The sequence below is a fragment of the Rhopalosiphum padi genome, chromosome 2 (assembly GCF_020882245.1).
Source record: "Rhopalosiphum padi isolate XX-2018 chromosome 2, ASM2088224v1, whole genome shotgun sequence".
NCBI lineage: Eukaryota > Metazoa > Arthropoda > Insecta > Hemiptera > Aphididae > Rhopalosiphum > Rhopalosiphum padi.
In genome coordinates this window covers 18,267,382-18,288,369 of record NC_083598.1, presented here as the reverse complement: position 1 = coordinate 18,288,369, position 20,988 = coordinate 18,267,382, and the positions used below count along the sequence as shown (strand labels likewise).

At 25.4% G+C, this 20,988-nt stretch overlaps 1 protein-coding gene and 1 long non-coding RNA gene across 2 annotated transcripts; both read right to left on the bottom strand.

The window, feature by feature from the left end:
• Positions 1 to 8,929: 8,929 nt before the first annotated feature.
• LOC132921672 (cytochrome P450 4C1-like) lies at positions 8,930 to 17,257 on the bottom strand. Its single transcript, XM_060984823.1, has 11 exons — positions 16,521 to 17,257; positions 15,253 to 15,359; positions 13,113 to 13,203; positions 12,413 to 12,604; positions 12,152 to 12,221; positions 11,942 to 12,068; positions 11,805 to 11,865; positions 11,567 to 11,748; positions 11,015 to 11,183; positions 10,694 to 10,873; positions 8,930 to 9,508 (listed from the first exon to the last, which is right to left on the bottom strand). Exons 1-11 carry the CDS (start codon positions 16,732 to 16,734, stop codon positions 9,318 to 9,320), a joined length of 1,584 nt encoding a protein of 527 aa, XP_060840806.1. The 5' UTR covers positions 16,735 to 17,257; the 3' UTR covers positions 8,930 to 9,317.
• A 2,262-nt stretch (positions 17,258 to 19,519) lies between these two features.
• LOC132921681 (uncharacterized) lies at positions 19,520 to 20,676 on the bottom strand. Its single transcript, XR_009660926.1, has 3 exons — positions 20,488 to 20,676; positions 20,355 to 20,418; positions 19,520 to 20,292 (listed from the first exon to the last, which is right to left on the bottom strand). It is a non-coding gene; the product is annotated as an uncharacterized LOC132921681 (long non-coding RNA).
• Between the last annotated feature and the right edge of the window lie 312 nt (positions 20,677 to 20,988).

Sequence of the window (20,988 nt, the reverse complement as noted above, 5' to 3'; positions counted from 1 at the left end):
GTACTTGTAACTATACTATAATTCAAAGCAATGGCGTGAATGAAGTTACGTCACCCACAGGACACCGACTTTATAAAGTATGTATGGATCGCATCCATAATGGTCTATTATTTTATGTTGCCCAATGGCTATAAATTATAACTAAATTTTTCAAAATTGAAAATGAACCTCAATAATAATTATTATTATATTATGAATACCTATAAACATCATTAAAAGACTAAATCCGAGTTTAGTATAAGTATAATAACCATAAAGTCATATGTGGCAGTAAAAAAGTGTGAGAATTTTATTTTTACTGATATTACGACTATAATTGTAAATGATCAGAGGGAAGTGCGTGATTATTAGATTGGTTAGATGAGATATAAGCTTAGGTTTTGGGTTGATGGGGAAGTAAATATTAAGAGGATAAAGAGTCATTTGGTGGGTGGCTACTTCGTACATTTGAAGTCTTATAACTAGTATTATCAGTAACAAGATAACTTTTTGAAGTTGATTTTTCTTTTGTTGAAGTTCTCTATAAATTGAATAACCATTGTAGCCAACAGGATGGTTTTCGGAAAAATTTGCATATTTTGGTGGGTCGTCTCTTGGATTGGGGAAGACTGAAGATTGATGACCAGCTCCGCAGCGTACGAGCGAGGATGATAGCAACAATAATCCCTTGTATGACCGTATTTTTTTGTATTTTATGCAATGGCTAATTATCTACTATGGATTTATATAATTTTTTAATTTTTATTGTAGTAAAGCTGATAATTTAAAGATATCTTTAGATTTGAACATAGGTTCCAAATTAACGAAAACTAGCGGTTAAGAATTTTTATTTACTTTATGAAGGACATTAGTAAGTTAAACTTGTTTAATCTCGATGAGTCAACATTCAAATGTTGATGTTCTGCTTTCTTGTCTTTAAGAAGATGAATTAATTCTATATGAATCTGGATTTGAGTAATTTATTTTGTTGTTTGTCTTCATAACAGACCAAAATGGCAAAATATACTTATCAGTTGTGTTTTTTATTCGATTTTGATTAAGTGATCGGACTGATTTGATTGATTTGATTTTTATTAATATTTATTTGATTTTAAAATTAATATAAATATAGCAAGAGTAAGAATGTATATTTCGAAGACAAGAGATAGCGTGGGTATAGGTAACAAACTTATTTAAGTGAAATACTGATTTTATTTTTTACACATAAAATTAATTTAGTAGTTGAACGTATATTATCAGATAACTATTAGTATAGGAATAAAAAATAAAATATAAAAAAATTTAATAAATTAATTAGCGAGTTAATTAATGTACAGGAGCGCGTACAATGTGTACGTATCAAATAACAGCTATCGCGGGACTGATATTGAAATTTATAGAAAAAAAAAAGACAAAATGTTAAATTTGTTTTTATTGAGCTCAAAATTCACAAAATGCTATTAATATTATTATTATATATTTTCCACATTGACATATTTTATTATTATATACTATCATTTTTATTATTATATATTATATACTTATACTATATTGTATATTGTCAAAAAACAACACCAAATTTTATTATTATTAAATTATTATTATTTATATGAAATGCCAATAATGCCATGTAAAAATATAAAATACATTTACTTGATTATCTTAAAATACAATAATTTTATTTAATATTCACATTGTCATCTCCTCCAATTTGGTAAAATGATTATTCGAATATAAAAATATTTAAATTTAAAAACTAATCAGTTTCTATATCCTTACGGTTTTTTTAAAAAAAAATAGAAAAATCAAAAATCAAGTTTAAGTTGTACACATGTGCATTATAAATAAAGATAAACTTATAGGTACACGGCATGCAATTCGGACATTTAAATTTTTATCTTTATTGATTTTTCATGCAATTCAAATGCACCGCATTTTGGGCCTATATAAGTATAGCCATATAGGTACATATCTAATATAACGTGTTTTGTGTTATATTATAATTTATTTATTTTTATGTTCTGATAAAATAACTGTTTACATTCTACATAATGTATACCGATATTTTATAAATATAAAATGTAGATTTTCGATAAGTGCATATTATATTTTATCAATTAAAATTTGTAATTTTATATTAGATCACGAATTGTATTATATTGCACAATATAACAATAACACCTTTATTGCATTTCAACGATTTTATTTAAATATAAATTATACAAATCTCTAGAGGACACCATGCAAAAGTTGGTTATAATATTTGCCTCGCAGACTGGGTAACGTAGCAGAAAACACGTCCACGCGCTGATCGATAGTATAATATAATATTATTGGGAAGTAGTTTTCGAAATAAAACGCATCTATCACGTAAATTAAAGGAAACTTCGTTTTTCAGCACATCTTATCACTTAATTTTTTCCTCAAAACATTTGTAGTTTATAAAAAATAAACCGTAGTCTCTTTAGATCTAACTTAAACAATTTAGTTTTGTGTTTTTATATTTCTCATAGAATATTTTTCGCAAGCCAGTACTTGCATTCGTTTTTGAAAATTAAGATACTTTATTTTAGTATTACACTATTACATGAATATCTTGCATTATTGTGGCAAGTATTAATACTGAAAATTCGCACTATTTTACAATAAGAATTAAAAAATAAATAATTCACGTATTGTTTCTCAACTATTTTCCCAATATAATCACAAAAACGGCTGTAGGAAGTTGTGATCGAATCGAGAGAAATAAGCAATATTATGATGTAATTTTGGTGGTATTTAGGATCGCGTGTCACGTCTATGTACGAGTTGAGAAACCCATCTAATTTCTCTTACTTATAAAAAATATATGTATAATATATAATGAAATGGTAAAATAATATTTTATAGTATACACTTTTAAGTCACCGATTAGCTATGACCTCCGTTGTTTTATTTTTGTAACAGTTGTGTCGTGTGTGTTTCAGTTCTAAAATCATATCATTCAAGTTTAATTTATGATCGATCTACATGATATAATGTTGTGTGTTGTTTACTTTACATGCAAGAGATATTGTCGTCATATCAGTATACAATTATACTTACTAAGTTTGAGGTCATCTCGTTCATAATTCACGTGTATGTATTAACATAAATAATACACAGTTACAATACAGTAAAACCTCGATGACTTGATTACCTGTATTTGCGATTAACCGTGCATCCTCTTCCGAAAACTTGTATGCACTAAAAGCAAAAGAAAATAGGCACGTAAGCAGTACATAATATTATATTGTACATAGGTTACGAAATAATAAATAATAATAATTTATCAAAACAGTCTACAATCTGTATTATAAATAGTGTTAAAAAAAATATAAAGGATTAATTATTTAATATTTTAAGCCTTGACATAACTTTTTAACAAGACAATTTACACACATATGTATTATGTATATAACATTGTTAAATAAATAAATAAATAAATAAAAAGTCTCAATTAACCGTGTTTTTCATTTATTCGTGTGACCCCTCCCCCACTATTATCACGAATAATCGAGGTTTTACTCTATAACAATATCATATATAATATATTTTATTAACTGAATATAATTTTTAAGCCTAATATCTACAGATTCTTACATTCAGCTGTTCAATAAAAATATATTATAATATACTAGTAATAATACTAGTAATATACTAGTATAATTCGCATGACGTACCTATAATTATTACAACGTGCAGAAAATCTGTGTGTACAAAAAGTGTTGTTATAACATAACCCAATTAACAATACTTAATGATAAAAGTTGATAAATATTTAATTTTAAATATTTCCAGGACAATAATTAAATATTTAAAAACTAATATTTGTAGTTCATTATTTAATAAATAATAATAATTTAAATATATTTAATACGTATTAGTTAAATGTAAAACGATGCTATTAAATACATTGAATTCAATAAAATATATTAAATATTTAACAATGATTAAAAATATATATTAATGTTAATAGTGATTTAATAAATAATTCAAAAAATATATTTGATAAATATTTACAATATTGTATATAAATAATATTAAAAATTAATTATTCGATCAAAATTAAAATTACTATATGTCTATATACTTATAGTCGTGCGCACGGGTGTGTCAGAATGAGCAGCTGCCTCTCTTGCGAACTTTGAGACCACTGCACCTCACTTCATGTACCTGTAGCCAAACATTAAACTAACTATTAAATAAATTGTAAAACTACTCAAATTTTAAAATGTTATAATTTAAAATTTAATTATTTGCGCCAAGTTCTGACTTAACCATCTTTTTTAGTATACCTAACTACACAAGTCCAAAAAAAAAAGGGTGTCCGGTAAAGTAGAGATCTGAAATATACATTATTATTGTGTACACTTTATTACTCTATATAAATCTATAATCAATTCGGTAGTCGAAAAAAAAAAGAATTAAAAAAAGCTTTGGTAAGTATATTATAATTTAAATAGTTAGAAAAGTAAAACAGAATTATAATTAACTATATTTATAGATAAATTATCACATGTTAGAGGGAAAAATGTAAAAACTACTGTGAAAAGAATCATGTCAAAATTATTTAAAAATGATTTTCTTTTGGAATATTAATTTACTGGAAAAAAAGAGAAAAAAAATGTTGCGATTTGTTTATATTTCCAATTATTTTAAGTAAGTAATCTGGAAAATACAAATCAGTTTATATAATACTTAATTCTTTCAAGAAAATTGATTAGAACCTGACCATTATATTGTATTAATTATATTGATTAGGTTATAATTATCATTAAGCAATTTTGTGCCCTTTTGGGTGATGCAGTTTATTTCTTTATATTTAATATAATAATATAACCGCTATTTAGTGAAGATTGGTCAGCCACCAGTTTATATTAAATTAAAATACTATTATTACTTAAATACCTATGTATTAAAGTTTAAAATTGCTTCTAATAATCATTAGTTGAACAAAATATTTTTGTAAACCAATAATTGCTTAATAGGTATGTTGTTACGTGCAATAGTATGTAGTGTAACCATCACAATTATTAAAAACTGTAAAACAGTGTAGTACATAAAAACATTTTTTTTTTTAATATAAATAAAAAATTAGGAATCCTAATACCTATTCTAAAACTCAAAAATGTATTATGAATATATCAATTTTTTTTTTTAATTTAAATTTTGATTTAATTATACTAAATAAAATATCAAATTTCCTACAATTAACGATCTAATTTGTATAGCACAATTATAAATATTGTATATACTTAATACATATGTAATATTGTTGGAGTTCCTCTTATCGAAATAAATAAATTAGAGAGGGGGGTCTTTGATAAAAATAAGATTGTGTGTCTAAACCACAATGTACAGCGAGTGTAAATATTTTAAAGTTACGCAATCACAAGTGTGTCTCATGTAGTAATTAAATAAACATACTTCTTTTTGAATAAATTAAAAAATTATTTAACTCTCGTACCTATAATTTGACTAACATAATTGTATAGTTTTTTAATTTATCAGAAAAATAAGTTAGTATAAAAAATTAAAACTCAACAACTATTGAGTATTAACACTATACTAGGTACTGTATTTGTTAAGATCATAAATACAATTAACAGCACTGTTATATATATAAAAAAAATTGATATGAATATTTATTAATGAAATTATATGAATAATAATATGAGGAAATCGTATTGGAATCATTCGAATAATATGATTGTATACGGCAAGTTTCATTATATAATACACCAACAAATTATTCAGCGTTAAAATTAATGTTTTCTCATATTTCATTTTATTTATAATATTACTTTAGTTTTAAATATATTCACAACTTGTTAAATAATAATAATTTTTTTTTTTTATCAAATTTTATCTTTAATAAAAAACAAATTTTTATTTTTGAATGATTAAATGATAACCAATTATAACTGTATAGGTAGTTCACAGAAAATGACAAAGAAAAAAGAAATTTAAGTAAGAATAATTTGTATCAAAAATTATGAAGTGGTTCAGTAGTTCATATATTTTTATATATATTATATAATATAGGCTGGGAAATTGAAAAATAGTATAATTATTATGAGTTAATTCAGTGTTAAAAACAGTTACCAATTACAGCCGCAGAAACCATGTATCAATAAATAAAAATATGACCTTATAGTGTAACGCTATACGTATATAGATAAAAATACAAATCTCAACGTTCTATCAGTCTTTCCATTATATTGTATATTGTATAATCATACTTGGATTGGAGACACATTATCGCCACAATATCAAAATCACAAAACGTGTTTTAGAACAATAATTTTTGTGATTCCTAAATGCTGAAACTAAAATTTAATTCAACTAGTTGAGTTATATATTTAATTATTTAATGTTTTTGAATATGAATCAAAATATTCCAAAATTATTACTTCTATCTTATTTTGCTTTTTTACTTTTGTCTCATTTAATTCAAAATTTCTTACATTATATTTAAAAAAAAACTCGTTTTTTAAATGTGTTAAAAACTGTACTGGCTGTAGGTACTTGATATCCAATTAAGGAAAACACAGAAATATAATTATTCGCAGATAATAAAAAACACTCTTCGAAAATCTAGTAGGTGTTTATAGTAAATAAAATCATTAACATATTTACAGTACCAACATAAAATATTTTAAGGTATGGAAATAATTTTCCTTATAGTAGTGTTTTTAATAATGAAATAATAATAATAATAATAATAAATATATATCGAATATTTCACTTAGTTCGGAAAATCTTTACATTGAGTTATATCGGGTAATATTTAATGATAAAAACTAACAAGACGTGTTCGACTATTAGATCTCACGTAATGTAATAACAATATCTTAACTGCGTACGTTTTTTTGATAATTGTTACATTTTACGCATTTTACTATTATTATATTATATAGTAAGTAATGGTATTACGTATACTGTAATATTACTTACTATAATGTAATTTAAAAACCATTATGTTCAATTTCAGTTTTATAACTTTTTAGAAATAAAAAACTAATATAATGCTAGACATTTTGAAAATAAGTATGTTTCTGAAAAATGTCAAAAATGAACTTTAAAACGCGTAAAATGATTTTATTAATTATTTTTAATAGATGAAAATACATTTTTGCAAAAGGTTCATGAGATTATAGCTGCGATATAATAGTGTAATATTTGCACTTTAGATAGGCTACAATGACAATGATTGGCCACGATAGTTCCTAATAAACTACAATAAGAAGTAACTTAATAATCGTATACAATTACTTTATAACAAATTACTATATGAGTACCACAACAATTAGACGCTGTTGAAACTTATAAAGTTATAATATTAATTATGTTAATTTGTTAAATTTAAAACGGAATAATTAATTTATATGTATCCAAAAACCTTTTCGTATAAAATATAAACACGACAAAGTTAATAAGGATACAAAGTTCTTTCAATCTTTTGCTATGCTATTTATTTGAAAAAATGGCGTGTATGCCATTCATGCTAACTACAATATTATTATAATTACTTCATCAAAAAAATAAGAAATAAATCAAATATAATATGCTCTATATGTATAGCCTGAAGAAACATAAAACAATATTAAAAATCTGTTGTTATATATATAAACATGCACCCACCAAAATATCATAATTAAAAATATCTGCTACAATATTATCATAACTATTAATTTTATGTAAAATGGATCTGTAAATATAATTTTATTGTAAAAAAAAAATCGACTGTAAAGTATTATTAGAATATTTTTAATTTTTACAAATATTTATTAGGTGGTACCTGTATCTAATTATATATTATTAAAATTTTTAACGTCTCAGTGTACAGTTATAATTTTAACAAGCAAGATTAATTGATTGGTTTGATTTGTTGATTAATTGATATAAATACCTAATATTTTAATTATGAATTTAAATGGTTTTTTGTATGCTTATTGCTTAATGCATTTTGGAAATTAAGAAATAGTTTGAAATATTATAGTAAATAAAAAAATATAAAATATAAAATTTAGTACCTAATAATGTAATATACTAATAGTCTATAGAGATATAGAGTATAAAAAAATCGTATATGTATTAAACTATAAAAAAATGGATTATCAAATGGATAAAGGTGTACTACCCTGCACACTAATCATATTGCATTTTGAACCATATAATGAAATGGTAAATAGTGAAAAATATTAATTTTATGTTACAAGAAATATTATGATATTTATATATTATATTTAAAATACAAATTCATACTTAGGTTGTTGATTTAAATCAAATTAATGATAATATTAATTTTTATTAATTCATATGTTTATTACAAAATCAATGAAGAAATATAAATCCAAGGGACTCGGTGATAATAGTTTTAATTAATAACTAATAAGTAACACAATTATTGTCCTCTTATATTATTATACTTTCCTAAGAAATGATTTGTTTTTACGTGCAATAGAAATAACACATTATTATGAAATAAACTATAAATGTTTTATTAAGTTGTGAAATAAAATAAAATAATCTGAGTTAAAGCACTAATATAATTAGAATATATAATATAATATATTAATATATATATAGTTAATAATACACATTTCGAAAAAAAAAATGAAGTTTGAAAGAAAACATTTTAAAATAACATGAAATAATTTAAATTTAAATTTAATATTTATTTAAGAAAATAGTTTGTTTGGTAAAAACATATTTTAAATTGTTTCTCAATGATTTCTTCAATAAAAATCAATTATTGCCAATCATTAGTTTTGTAATGATTTACATCAACTCAAGCGATGTATAATACTTTGCGTGCACATAGTCATAATTATTAATAAGACCAATCTTTATATTGAAAATATCTTACATTTTACAAACACTACTAGATTGGTTTATTTATAAATGACCTACAAAAATATACACATTTACATTCATATTTATTTATATTTATAATAGGTATAAGTATGAATATTTTAATCAAAAAATTAAAATGTTATTTTAAAACAAACTTCATATCTTATATTATACCTGTATTTCCGATTTATCGACATTCTTTAATAAATTGACAATATATTATCTTTCAATATTAACAATAGCCAAATTTTAAAACAGTCTTATAGCATATATCCTGACAATTACTATCCTAAATTATGTATTTGGTGGTAGAGGCTTATATGGCTCGTTTAAATTAAAATTGAAAACGTAAAATATGTTGTGTTATATGCATGATATATATATATATATATATATATATATAGTATGTACATGATATTTACATCCAAATTAAATTATTATGATGATATAATTAATAGTTAACATAATATATGACGTGCGATACTCTTGTTGGAAATTGGTGTTATTTTCACGCTTGGCAAGTAATCCGCTCTCATTATCAACTGTGTACTGATGACGATGCTCTTTTGCGTTCCCAACGTCTCTACGATCGTGTACCTCAAGATCGTGGACAATACTGTTTTCATTTGGTACATAGCAAACTTTTGGCCTGTAATTAAGTGGTATAAGTTAATTATTTATTCTAAAAAGATTCTATATTAACCGAAAAGCGTTGTATATATACTATATAGAGTGTATTACAATAATCTGACACAGTGACACATTTAAATATAATTTTAATATAAAATTGTCATATATTCACGATATATATATATATATATATTATCAGTCGACATTCATTCTACTATTATGGAATTGCCAACATTTAAAAGCTACATTTATTTTACGACTTAAAAATCTAAAAATATAACTTAAAAATAATATCAAATATAGATTAAAAATAAAAATAACCTAATAAAAATTTTGAAAAAACAATCTAAAACAATGATTAGTTTTTAGTTTTACAGTCCATTATAAACAAAAAATAGTATTTAAACATTTTTATTGGTTTTTTTTTTAAATACAAAATTAAATTAAGAATATATCGTAATATTGAGTGACTTGTAAAAGTGATTGCGTCTTAAAATCACGGTAGATTAAAAGGACGCTATACCCGCATGTGTTGTCTCTGTCTTATACACGCGTAACATAGTTAAAAACTGTTTTGCGCGGGACAACTTTACTCCCTCGATATTTTAATCAAAACAACCAAAATTATAAATCCCATTGGGAAGAACTTTACGTGTGTCGTAGCGTTTTATTTTTTATTTGATAACATGAATGCAATTAAAGTTACCGGTTTGAGAACTTTAGGTTTTTTTCATTTAATTATTAAAAATTATTGGTTAACACTATCAAAAAAATTAAAACGCTACAACACAGGTAAAGTTCTTCTCAATGCGATTTAAAATGTTTGTAATTTTGATATAAATATCGAGGGAGTAAAGTTGTCTCGTGCAAAACAGTTTTTAACTATGTTACGCGTTTATAAGACAGAGACAACACATGCGGGTATAGCGTCCTCTTAAATCTAACGTGTTTAATATCTACCAAGAATCAATATTTAAAAAACATATTTAGATGTAAATAAAAATACCAAGGTTATTGTATGCTTATTGATACAACTGTTAAAAAATGCCGAAAGAACTGTTATAGTCAGAATAGTGCAAAAAATAATTAACAATTTTATGATTCCTAATTTGACGTCTGAATAGGGTTTTGTACTTCTGATGCTATGTACTCAATAATATCATAAAAAAAATCCTTTACAATACCAGCTTTGATTTGTTAGTACCTATGCAATTCCTTGGCCCGGCGCTGAACGGTATGTACGCGTAAGGATGGCGTCCGTTGCACTGATCCGGCAAAAACCGGTCAGGATCGAATTTTTCCGGATTGGGATAAATGTTTTCGTCGCGGTGCAACAGATGAGGGACGACCACCATAACCGATTTAGCAGGTATCGTATACTTTTCTGTAAAATTAAATTATTACAAAATGATTTATCGTACGCGAACAGTACTTTAACACGACGCAATTAAATCGTATTTAGCGCATAACGAATGTAATTACATACTCTTTCAACTAAATTATACATATAATATTGTACACATACCGAGGCGGAGCGGCTCTTTGAGAGTTCTCGTGATACCCGTCACGCTCGGATAAAGTCGCATTGTCTCTTTTATCACTCTTTCTAAATTTGTCATCGCTTTGAGGTCTTCCATTGTTGCGTCTCGGTCGCTGTCGCCGAATATTTCGTACAGCTCATCTCTGACCAAATTCTGTTTGACATCACAAATTGAATTAAAAAAATAAGTAGTTTGTCCGAATAAAAAAAAAAAAAAAAAAAAAACTGCTGTCATGAGTATAAATATTAAGCATTTTATATTTTTATATGACTTAGGGGTCGACATTTGGCGTTTAAATAAAAAAAAAATGTGCAAAAATAATAATATTATATATTTCAAACGCTTTATTCGATCGCTTATTGTGATGATATAAATCCGTTCAAGTATTTTTTTTATATTGAAAACTGAACAGAAATATTTAGTTCCGAATTGAACATGACTACATTTTGAGCGTAATATATAAATATATATATTATATGTTGACGAGTAAAGTATAGAATGCGTTAATAATATTTTGTTGCTAGTATTTTACTTACTTGTATGTTTTGATCGAGTCCCAAATGAATTATAGCCATAGTAATAGCTATTGAGGACGTGTCGTGTCCTTCGAAAAGAAACGTGTCCACTTCTTCTCGTATATCTTTATCGGTCATCGTGCCAGGATTTTCTTTGGAAACACCGACAAGAAGGTCCAAAAACGAATATATCTGTTTCTTTCCTGCTTGTGATGATTTATGTTAATTCATTCATATACCTGAAATATTATAGTCTTACCGTTTCCATCGGTTTTTTTTTGTTCCACGTTTTCTAATATTTTTCGTCTCTCCTTTATGACCTAAATTATATTTAAAAAAACGCTATAGTAAAAATATACATAATATTATGACTAAAAAAGTATGTATGGTGATTACATTTTCTGTGAAATCGTGTAATAACTTTAATGATTTACGAAATTCTCTGCCAATGCTACTAAGGTTGAAAACAATTTCGTTCCAATACCAAAACGTAAAAATACGTTTGATCAGTATGTGACTGACACTACAGAAATAACAAGGATTAAAAACTAAACTATAATGAAACATCTTAATGTGACGTAACCGTGTAGTGCATGATTTACTTACTTTTTGATCGCTTTAACGTAATCAGTCGATTTACCCTCTTGAGTACGTAAATTTACACCCATGATTGTTTCTGTACATATATTAAACATAAAAAAATAAAAGTATTATAATATTTTAAAATTATTATGATATAATTCTTTAGGGTTGAAATATTTTAATTTACTATTGTATGTAGAATTTGGAATTTTGTATTAGTTTTGTTGGGATTATGAAATCATGAGATATATTCGAAACACGTGTTCGTGTTAAAAAAAGACTTACCACATACGATGTCCAAAGCACAGAGAGTTACGTGGGAGTCAATATCTGCTATGGATTTACCATTGTCTGACGCGCTGATGAGATTTTTGACTAACGAACGGGAATGCTTATTAAGCGACGGCACGTAAGTTTCCAAAATTTTAAAATGAAAAGTGTTTGTTAGCAGTTTTCTTCTAGAATGCCATTTTTGATCTGTAAACGAATGTAATAACAATTTATTTTATAGTATAAATATAAATTGTGGATAATAATGTATTGATATATCTATATTTTACGATGCCATGTATTTCAATTATTTTTCTCTAATAACTCACAAATATAAATAAATAAGTAAATTGGATAATTATTTTTCAGTATATTACCCGAATGAAAAAATTGAATATTTTATAAGATTCTAACTGTAAAATAATTTGTACATTTTTTGTAATTTTATGATTATTGTCAACACTTAAATTTAAAATAAACATTTCGTGCCTATGCATCTTTGAAATCGTACACATTCAAAATATCAAATACAAACTAGTCAATACGTTCTTAAATAATTAGGTATAATTGATAGAAACCGATTATCGAAAATTTTTGTTTTATGAATTCAAGTTTTTTTTTTTTTATGTAGAATTACGCACATGTATAATAGTATTATAACGATAGAAGTGTGCGTATAACAATAATATGATTGTTAAAATAATAATTTACGTACCCGTGCTGGTTAATAGCCCTTTGTTCAACCATGGTTCAAGCATCTCGTAATCGGGTCCTTTCGTAATGTGCTGTACGCTTGATAGTAGTACCTACAATATGTACATATACATTTCATATACGCCCGCAACAATCAACAACGCAAAACTACTATATTATATACGTATTATGCATTAGGTAACTGGTTTATTTCAAATTGATAACCGTAGTTCAGGAGAATCGTTCATCTGCGCCAAAAAAAATTGTTCATTTTGGGTACACTTATTAGTGCCAAAGTAAAAAAGGTACTTTTTTCCAATGACTATACCTAGAGTGATTTTACACTATAATAATAGATTAAATATATATCAATAATTATAAATGTATAATAAAAATTGTTTTCAAACTATAGACTATAATAATAGTTAATAAAACACATTTTTTTCTTTAAAAACCCCGATAATTAATAATATACATTTTTAAAGACAATTGTCAATAATAAGTACACATTTTTATTTTAAATAATAATTAATTACACTTATTTTTTTTTAAATAACCATATTTTTATTATAGTTAAATTTAACTTTTTTTGCACATTTATACCGGTAAATGGACACTTTATGTTGTCTATTTTCATTTGCATATCAATGACACTTTGTACAGTAAAAATAAACCAGGAAATATATTTTACAAGATGAGATAAAATTAAATTGTTCGTAAAAAAAAATCACGAAGCGTATAAATAGCATGATAATACAATTATAATACAATTAATTAATTTTTAAGATTATATTATAGTTCAAAATTCTTAACAGAAATTTATCATTTCTAAAAAAAACAATGATTTCCAGTGTTTATAATATAATATACAATGTGTTCCGGGGGAAGTGACCGACCGACGTTATACGAAAGTATATCTAAAACGATAAAGAAATGCCCTTTAAAATTTAACTTTTTTTAAACAAAACCAAACCTATCACGTATTTTTTTATGTTTCTCCGAGATTTTTCAACATTTCAACATGATTTTTTTTTTTTAAAACTATTTTATTATCCTATCCACCAATATATTATGCAATTAAACCAGAAATTATGCAAAATGCAAATTATTATTATTAGATTGAAAAAAGTAAACATTTTTTATCAAAAGCTAGAATTTTTAAAAGTAAATCTCGTACCTATTACTTCAAATAATTTAATATTTAGTACGGGTTTTTGGTTTGTGTATTATTTTACTGAATAATACCTAAAATACCTTATACGTTTGGTTTTCATATCTTCCATAATTGCAGAGTTATACGCTGTTAATGGTCTCTATCTTAGTTTTCTTAGAATCCAATATCGGTCTACACAAAGGACTACATAAATTGTTTCATTTAGAGCTCAAGCTTGTTTGCAGTCAGGTAGGGAACACTTTGAAAATCTGATTAATTAATTAAATAAACATAACATTTATTTCCTTGTTATATATTTTTATTTTTAAACTACTTTATTATTATTTTGTGTTTTTTACGTTAATTAGGTTCCATTTTGTCTTTAAAAAATAAACTAACTTATTAAATTATTTATATCATCTCTAGTGCGTTTATGCTTCATTTAGGCTTAATGTTTAGTATAATTATAAATAGCCAATAATTACAATCACAAAAGACCTGTGATGTTTAGTTGCGTATAACTCTGCAATAGTTATGGAAGATATGTAAACTAAAATTATAAGGTGTTCTGGGTATTATTCAGTAAAATAATATACACACAAAAAAACCCTTACTAAATTATTGAGTTATTTGGAGTAATATTCGCCATATTGATTATAGTCACCATCGATAATAGTACAAACTGTCGGTGAGTGTGAAAATATTCTTAGTTATTGGTAGTTTTACGTAGTTAAATTTGTATTATAACTATTAGATATAATGTTAAAAAATATGACGTTTATATAATTGATTATTATTATCATATTAAATCGTTGTATAACACAGATAAAGTGCAAATGGGTGGTACGAAAAAACGTAGGTACATTTTTTTCTTTTGCCTAGATGGGCTATATTCAAAACGAATTGTTATTTTTTTTGACGCAAATGGGCGATGCCCCAATCTTGAGTCACACCCCCGCGTTATCAGAGAGCTGTATATCAATATTATAATATCATTACGTCGACATACCTTTATATCGTCTGGATCGTTTATGATGACATAATGACGTGCTATGATTTTCAAATGGATCAGTGACCCGTACTTTTTGATAACGCTATCGAAAAACGGCAAAATATCTGTAAAATAGATCACGGTATCTATACATTCGAAATACAATTATGTCGGGTTTTTATCTAAACTCAACGCCGTGTACGTTAAATAATAATATTTTAATATATTATTTTACATTTAATATCATCATGTCCTCAAACCGCGCTATCGTTTAGTATTTATATATTATTATAACATTACAAACGAACACATTTAATGTTACGATAGTAATCAATCGTGTTTTGAATGTTCCAACAAAATACATTAATGATATTTTCGGTTTTGGTTCATAGTTCTGTTTTAAAAAAAAATTATAAAATAAGTTCTAGTACTACGTTATCCACGAAGTCGTGGTTGTATTATACAAATATATGCAAGTTGCGAGTGTTTAGGGGTAGCATCTATCTATGAGTACTGTGTAATAATATTACGCTCAACTTTTTTTTACTTATAAAGACTATACTATTTTCAACAACTTAGATTTTCATCATACTATTTAATGAGTGTCTGTTGTGATTCAATTTTTTTTTTATCAAATATTATAAGCTATGCTTTTTGTTGTAAGCTGTTTCTAGAGTCTAGACTATAGTTGATATTCCTCAATAATAGTTTTACAAAAATATAAAATAGATAAAATATTAAAACTAGTATTTATTGTACTCAAATAATTAAAAAAATATATTATAATATGTTGATAGATAATATTAGTAATTACTGTAGTTTTAAAATCATATTATAGCCCTCATTGATTTAAACATATTATAGCGGATGATGGATATGTTAATCTTAGTTCACCAAAATAGATAACTTAATGTCTCAAGAATATTTTTAACAAAATCATCTTCTAAATAATTCACAATAAATAGGGTACTAGAAGGGTTCTTGCTGAAAACAGTAGTTTTTAATTTTTTATCTAAATAAACCTAGTTAAAAATTTATAAATTTAGAATTTGAATAAATTAATTTTTAAATGAAAAATTGGGATACATGAGAATGATACCAGAAAATTGCTACGCATAGATATATTTCACGAGTGGTAATATTTATATAATATACTTTAGAGTGTTATAATATAGTTGATATTTTATTTTTTTTTAATGAAAATTAATAAAGGCTCATCATAATATCACACATCCATGCATGATATATAGTTATTATAAGATATAGTAATATGCAACTGTACGTACCTCGTGGCCCGAAACTGGCTAGTTTCAGTGACACATTCAATGAAGCCCATTCGCTTCTTGTGATCGATGGCAACAGTGAAATCTGTCGTCCACGATTTTTGGACAATTTGTCGGAGTACAAAAAGTACAGACCGAGGACCGTGAGCGAGAGCAGTGCCACCCACAGCGTGTTCGAATCGGACGTTAGAGCTCCGATCAAGTTGTAGACGATCATTTTAAAGGGGGGGGGGGTGAAATGTAAAATGGACTCGAACGATGTTACTCGATCGGTGTGAGACCGTTTTTTATTCTGTGCAGACACCACTATAGCCAAGCATCGCTTAATTTATAACCGTATCGAATTTTTCTTTTCTATCAACAAAAAACGGTTTCATAAATGCCGATTACTTGGTACGATGGTCGAAGATATCTTCGAGGGTTGTAGTAGGTAATAATAATTAGTAAACGAACAAACATACACAGCACATATTATTATTATTAGATATAGCTAATTTATCATATTATATAATAGTGAACGAATTGTAATTTAGAAGATAAAAAGCAAAACACGCGCTTGAGCGTTACGACTTTAGGCATTTTGGAGTAGTACTATATATACTGTGCAGACGGTTTGCCTCGCGAGTCATTATACGCGGTCTGGACGACGAGTCGCGAGGTAGGGTGGGGGATAATTTAATAACATTATGATCGATAGTAGGATGATATTGTTATTGGATAAATAATATAATAAATATATATCGTTATTGACTTTTGTCTAAGTTGTATGAATATTTCAATATCGAAACGCGTTTAATATGATTGCGCCAGAAATATCGCATAATACATAATTGTTATTATGAAAATTATTGTTGTTATACATCATTATCGCGGTCGGTCGATAACGAAATCGTTCGGGACGTATAAGGAAGTAGTAACTCGCTGGCTTTCGTATACGTGTTTGAATTTATTTATTAATTGATTTTTATTTTTTATCATAAATCACATATTCGCAACTGCACAAATACCGGTGTTATTGGACAACACGCACTTATTGTTGTTATTATTATTTTATTTATGGACATTTTATTGGTAAATATACAGTAATATTATGTACATGCTACATGACAACGTGCAACGAATTTTTGCAAATAAAAATATGCACTGGTGTCAAACAACGGTGTGCAATATAGTATTCAATTTACAGTATACAAGGTTAGGTGATTCATCAAGCATGGTCACCCCCTTATTATATATCTAATACAGTTAATTAAAATCAGGTTTTTAAACTTTTAAAATTTATTTAAGATCATATTACATTAAATTATTGAGATTTATTGTTTTTGAAATGAGAGCCCCCTTATTTCTACTATAAGGCTGTATTTTCGACATTTTTTAGTTACTGTATACTGTAATAATATTTTATAAAGAACCTTATTTTAAGTTTTAAATTTTTTTACTCACTAACAATAAAAGATTTTATTACACATAAAACGAAATAAAAAGTTGGAAATTTTAAATGTCAATAAATAGCTCAAAAAGAATCAAACAATTTGATATTGTTTTGTTATTTAGAAAATACTCATGTTAATATTTGGTGAATATTATTCCAACTTATCTAAATTTATTGATTTTTTAATTACATTTCATCCCCCTTTAACTTCGAGTTATTGCGAGTCGTCTGTATTTATAATCAATGATATTATTAATTGTTAAAAATAAAACTAAAAATGTAATACAATAACAATGGTAGTTTAATTTTTGTACATTGATCAAAAAGTTATAACTTTTATATGTGTACAAAAAAATCTATTTAAACTAAATAATATGGAGATGAGAAATGTATTATACATTTTTGTAAATAAACGTGATTTTGTTTCAAACGACGTATACCAAAAAAAAAATTATGATCATTCGAGAACTTTTTAAATTAATCTAAAATAGAGCGATCGCATAGAAAATGAAAATAAGTATTGTACACTATTAATACGATTTTTTTCCGGTAAAAATTGTAAATGTAATAAAAAGTAAAAAAATTAAATGTCAGTACATATATATAATTACGAGTTATTTACTAACTATGCCCGCATAAATAAATAAATAAATAAATACTAACATATTTCACCAAATTTTTACGTCCGATAGTACCAAATTAAATAGAAAATACACACGTGTTTGACTTTTGACGTGGAAGTTCAAGGATGAATGTTATAAGCCAATTATTATTGAAATTGTTTTCAAGGTTAAGTGATATAGAAAAATGCTGTTAAAAATACGTTAATGAATGATACACATACTGATTTGTTATTTTTGCATGACGTAGGTATTGAAGAATTATGTATATGCGTCTCGAATAATCATAAACATTTCTCGAATAAAAATTTTGTATATAAAATAAAAAGTAAACACTGATCTGCTATATTTATGGATCAGAATGCTTTCGTGTGATAATATACAGAATCATTTTCCAAGAACGCTTACCTATTTTTCTTCTTTGTTAATGGAGGTAAATTCAAATCTTATTTTTGGAATTTTTAAATTTATTTAATATAATATTTAGGTATTTTTTGGTTCTATTTAAAGTTTACGGTAGAAATACAAAATTCTATTTTTCAATTACCAAATACCTGTTTAAATTGTTAATTAGCAAATAAATTTTTTTTAAATGTTGAAGTACTGAAATAGAAACTCAAACTAGCAATTTTTACTTTTTTAAAACTTTGTGTACAAATAGTGATAGGTCCTTAGTAAAGGGTATTAAAACTATGAGGGCTTTAGTAATTTGAAAATATTGATCATTAATATTTATCTATATTCCATACATTTTTATAATTTATAATCATTTTTAATTAGGTACATAAACAGTACCCTCTAATAATTTTTAGTAAAAAGAGAGGTTATTATTTTAAAAATAAAAGTTTGTCACTGACTTCTTTAGTAATACAAAATAACCTCAAGGATTTTAAATTATAGTCTAAATGTTATTCAAAATAAAATTGAATAAAAATAGCCCCCTCCTCCCAACAAAGAAATATTGTTCAAGAAGCTATTATAAAACTAAATATATTTAAAAAGGCAGGAAATACTTAAATATGCAAAAATATACCTACAACATAAAATTGAAGTTTTGGCTTTGTCGTGATATGCAACAAATTTTTTAAGAAAAATTACGATTGTGCAATTATTAAACAGTTTAATCGATCCAGTGATGATATAATATAATATCTTATTATGAATATGCTTCTAAAACCTGAAAGAATATCTAGTCTACTTTATCTTTGTTTTGAATAGGTTATTATAATTTATAAATACTTTAAGTACGTGGTATACGATACAATATATACAATAAATATAAGTCGTTTGTCATTATAAGCTAGTAATTATTGTTTTAAAAACAACCAGTCTATTTGAAATTAATATACCTATTTAATTTCTCTGGACCTAAATATATTCGTAAAGAAGTTTACATTTATTTAGAAGGTCATTGTGGTAACGTTTTGATACAAATATAAAGTGTAAATATTGATTTGAATAGCGACACATAATATAATGATATTTTTAACACAGAAAACGGATTAAAAAATATCGGGCAACAAATGACCTACGTGTGCCAAGTAAATATTTGATTTTAAATTTTTGAATTGCTGGTACAAGAAAATAATAATTATGTTATGACTTTCCGTTATTGTATTTTGTTGAATACGAAACGTGAGTTCAATGCTACATAAAATATCGTATAATATAACATTCCAAGTCATAGAAAACTTACACTAATTATTTTCACTTGATTTTTAGGCTAAAATATAGACAAAATAATATGATTAATTTCATGTTTAATAATTCAAAAACTAAATCTACCTGTTCTTTATTATGCTGAAATGTTTGTGCTGTTCTTGTTGTCTCGAAATGTAAAGTTTGTGTGCTTGAAAATTTAAAACAATATAAGAAAGTATGTCCTTTATATTAAGAGAGGAGGGGGTTCTATACATACCAAATATATCTGATATTGGTTCTAATGGAGAATATCCGAAATCTCATATTATCTAAATCACACTGTGTCACTGTCTAACTCGATCAAAATACAAAACGTAAAAAAAACTAAATAAAAGCAGAATTGTAACATTTCTTTTCACAGATGATTGTTAATTATAATATAAATATTGCAAATCTACATGTTATTATTTAGTTGATTGATAAAATAATATTAATATTATAATACTTAAAATATGCGTAGGATTCAAGAATAACAACAATCACGTGTTATTAGTTGCAAGTTAAAAAAAATATTTTTAGAGCACAGAATATGATGAACAATGATAAAATGTTACGGGCAAAGTTAACTACAATATTACACTTTGCTCAATATTCTGAATAACATAATAGTATAAACAGAATACAGATATATAATAATATGATGTTTAGAAATGACTGTAATGACCATTATTTTATTTAATGTAATATATTTTATAATACTATTTTTATTAAATTATAT

What these genes read in the sequence shown, in the direction of transcription:
- LOC132921672 (XM_060984823.1), bottom strand. Translation starts at nt 16,734, where the DNA reads ATGATCGTCTACAACTTGATCGGAGCTCTAACGTCCGATTCGAACACG. An exon ending in TACACGATTTCACAGAAAAT is followed by an intron (nt 11,866 to 11,941) that starts GTAATCACCATA and finishes AATATAATTTAG; the next exon opens with GTCATAAAGGAGAGACGAAA. An exon ending in CGGGCCAAGGAATTGCATAG is followed by an intron (nt 9,509 to 10,693) that starts GTACTAACAAAT and finishes ACTTAATTACAG; the next exon opens with GCCAAAAGTTTGCTATGTAC.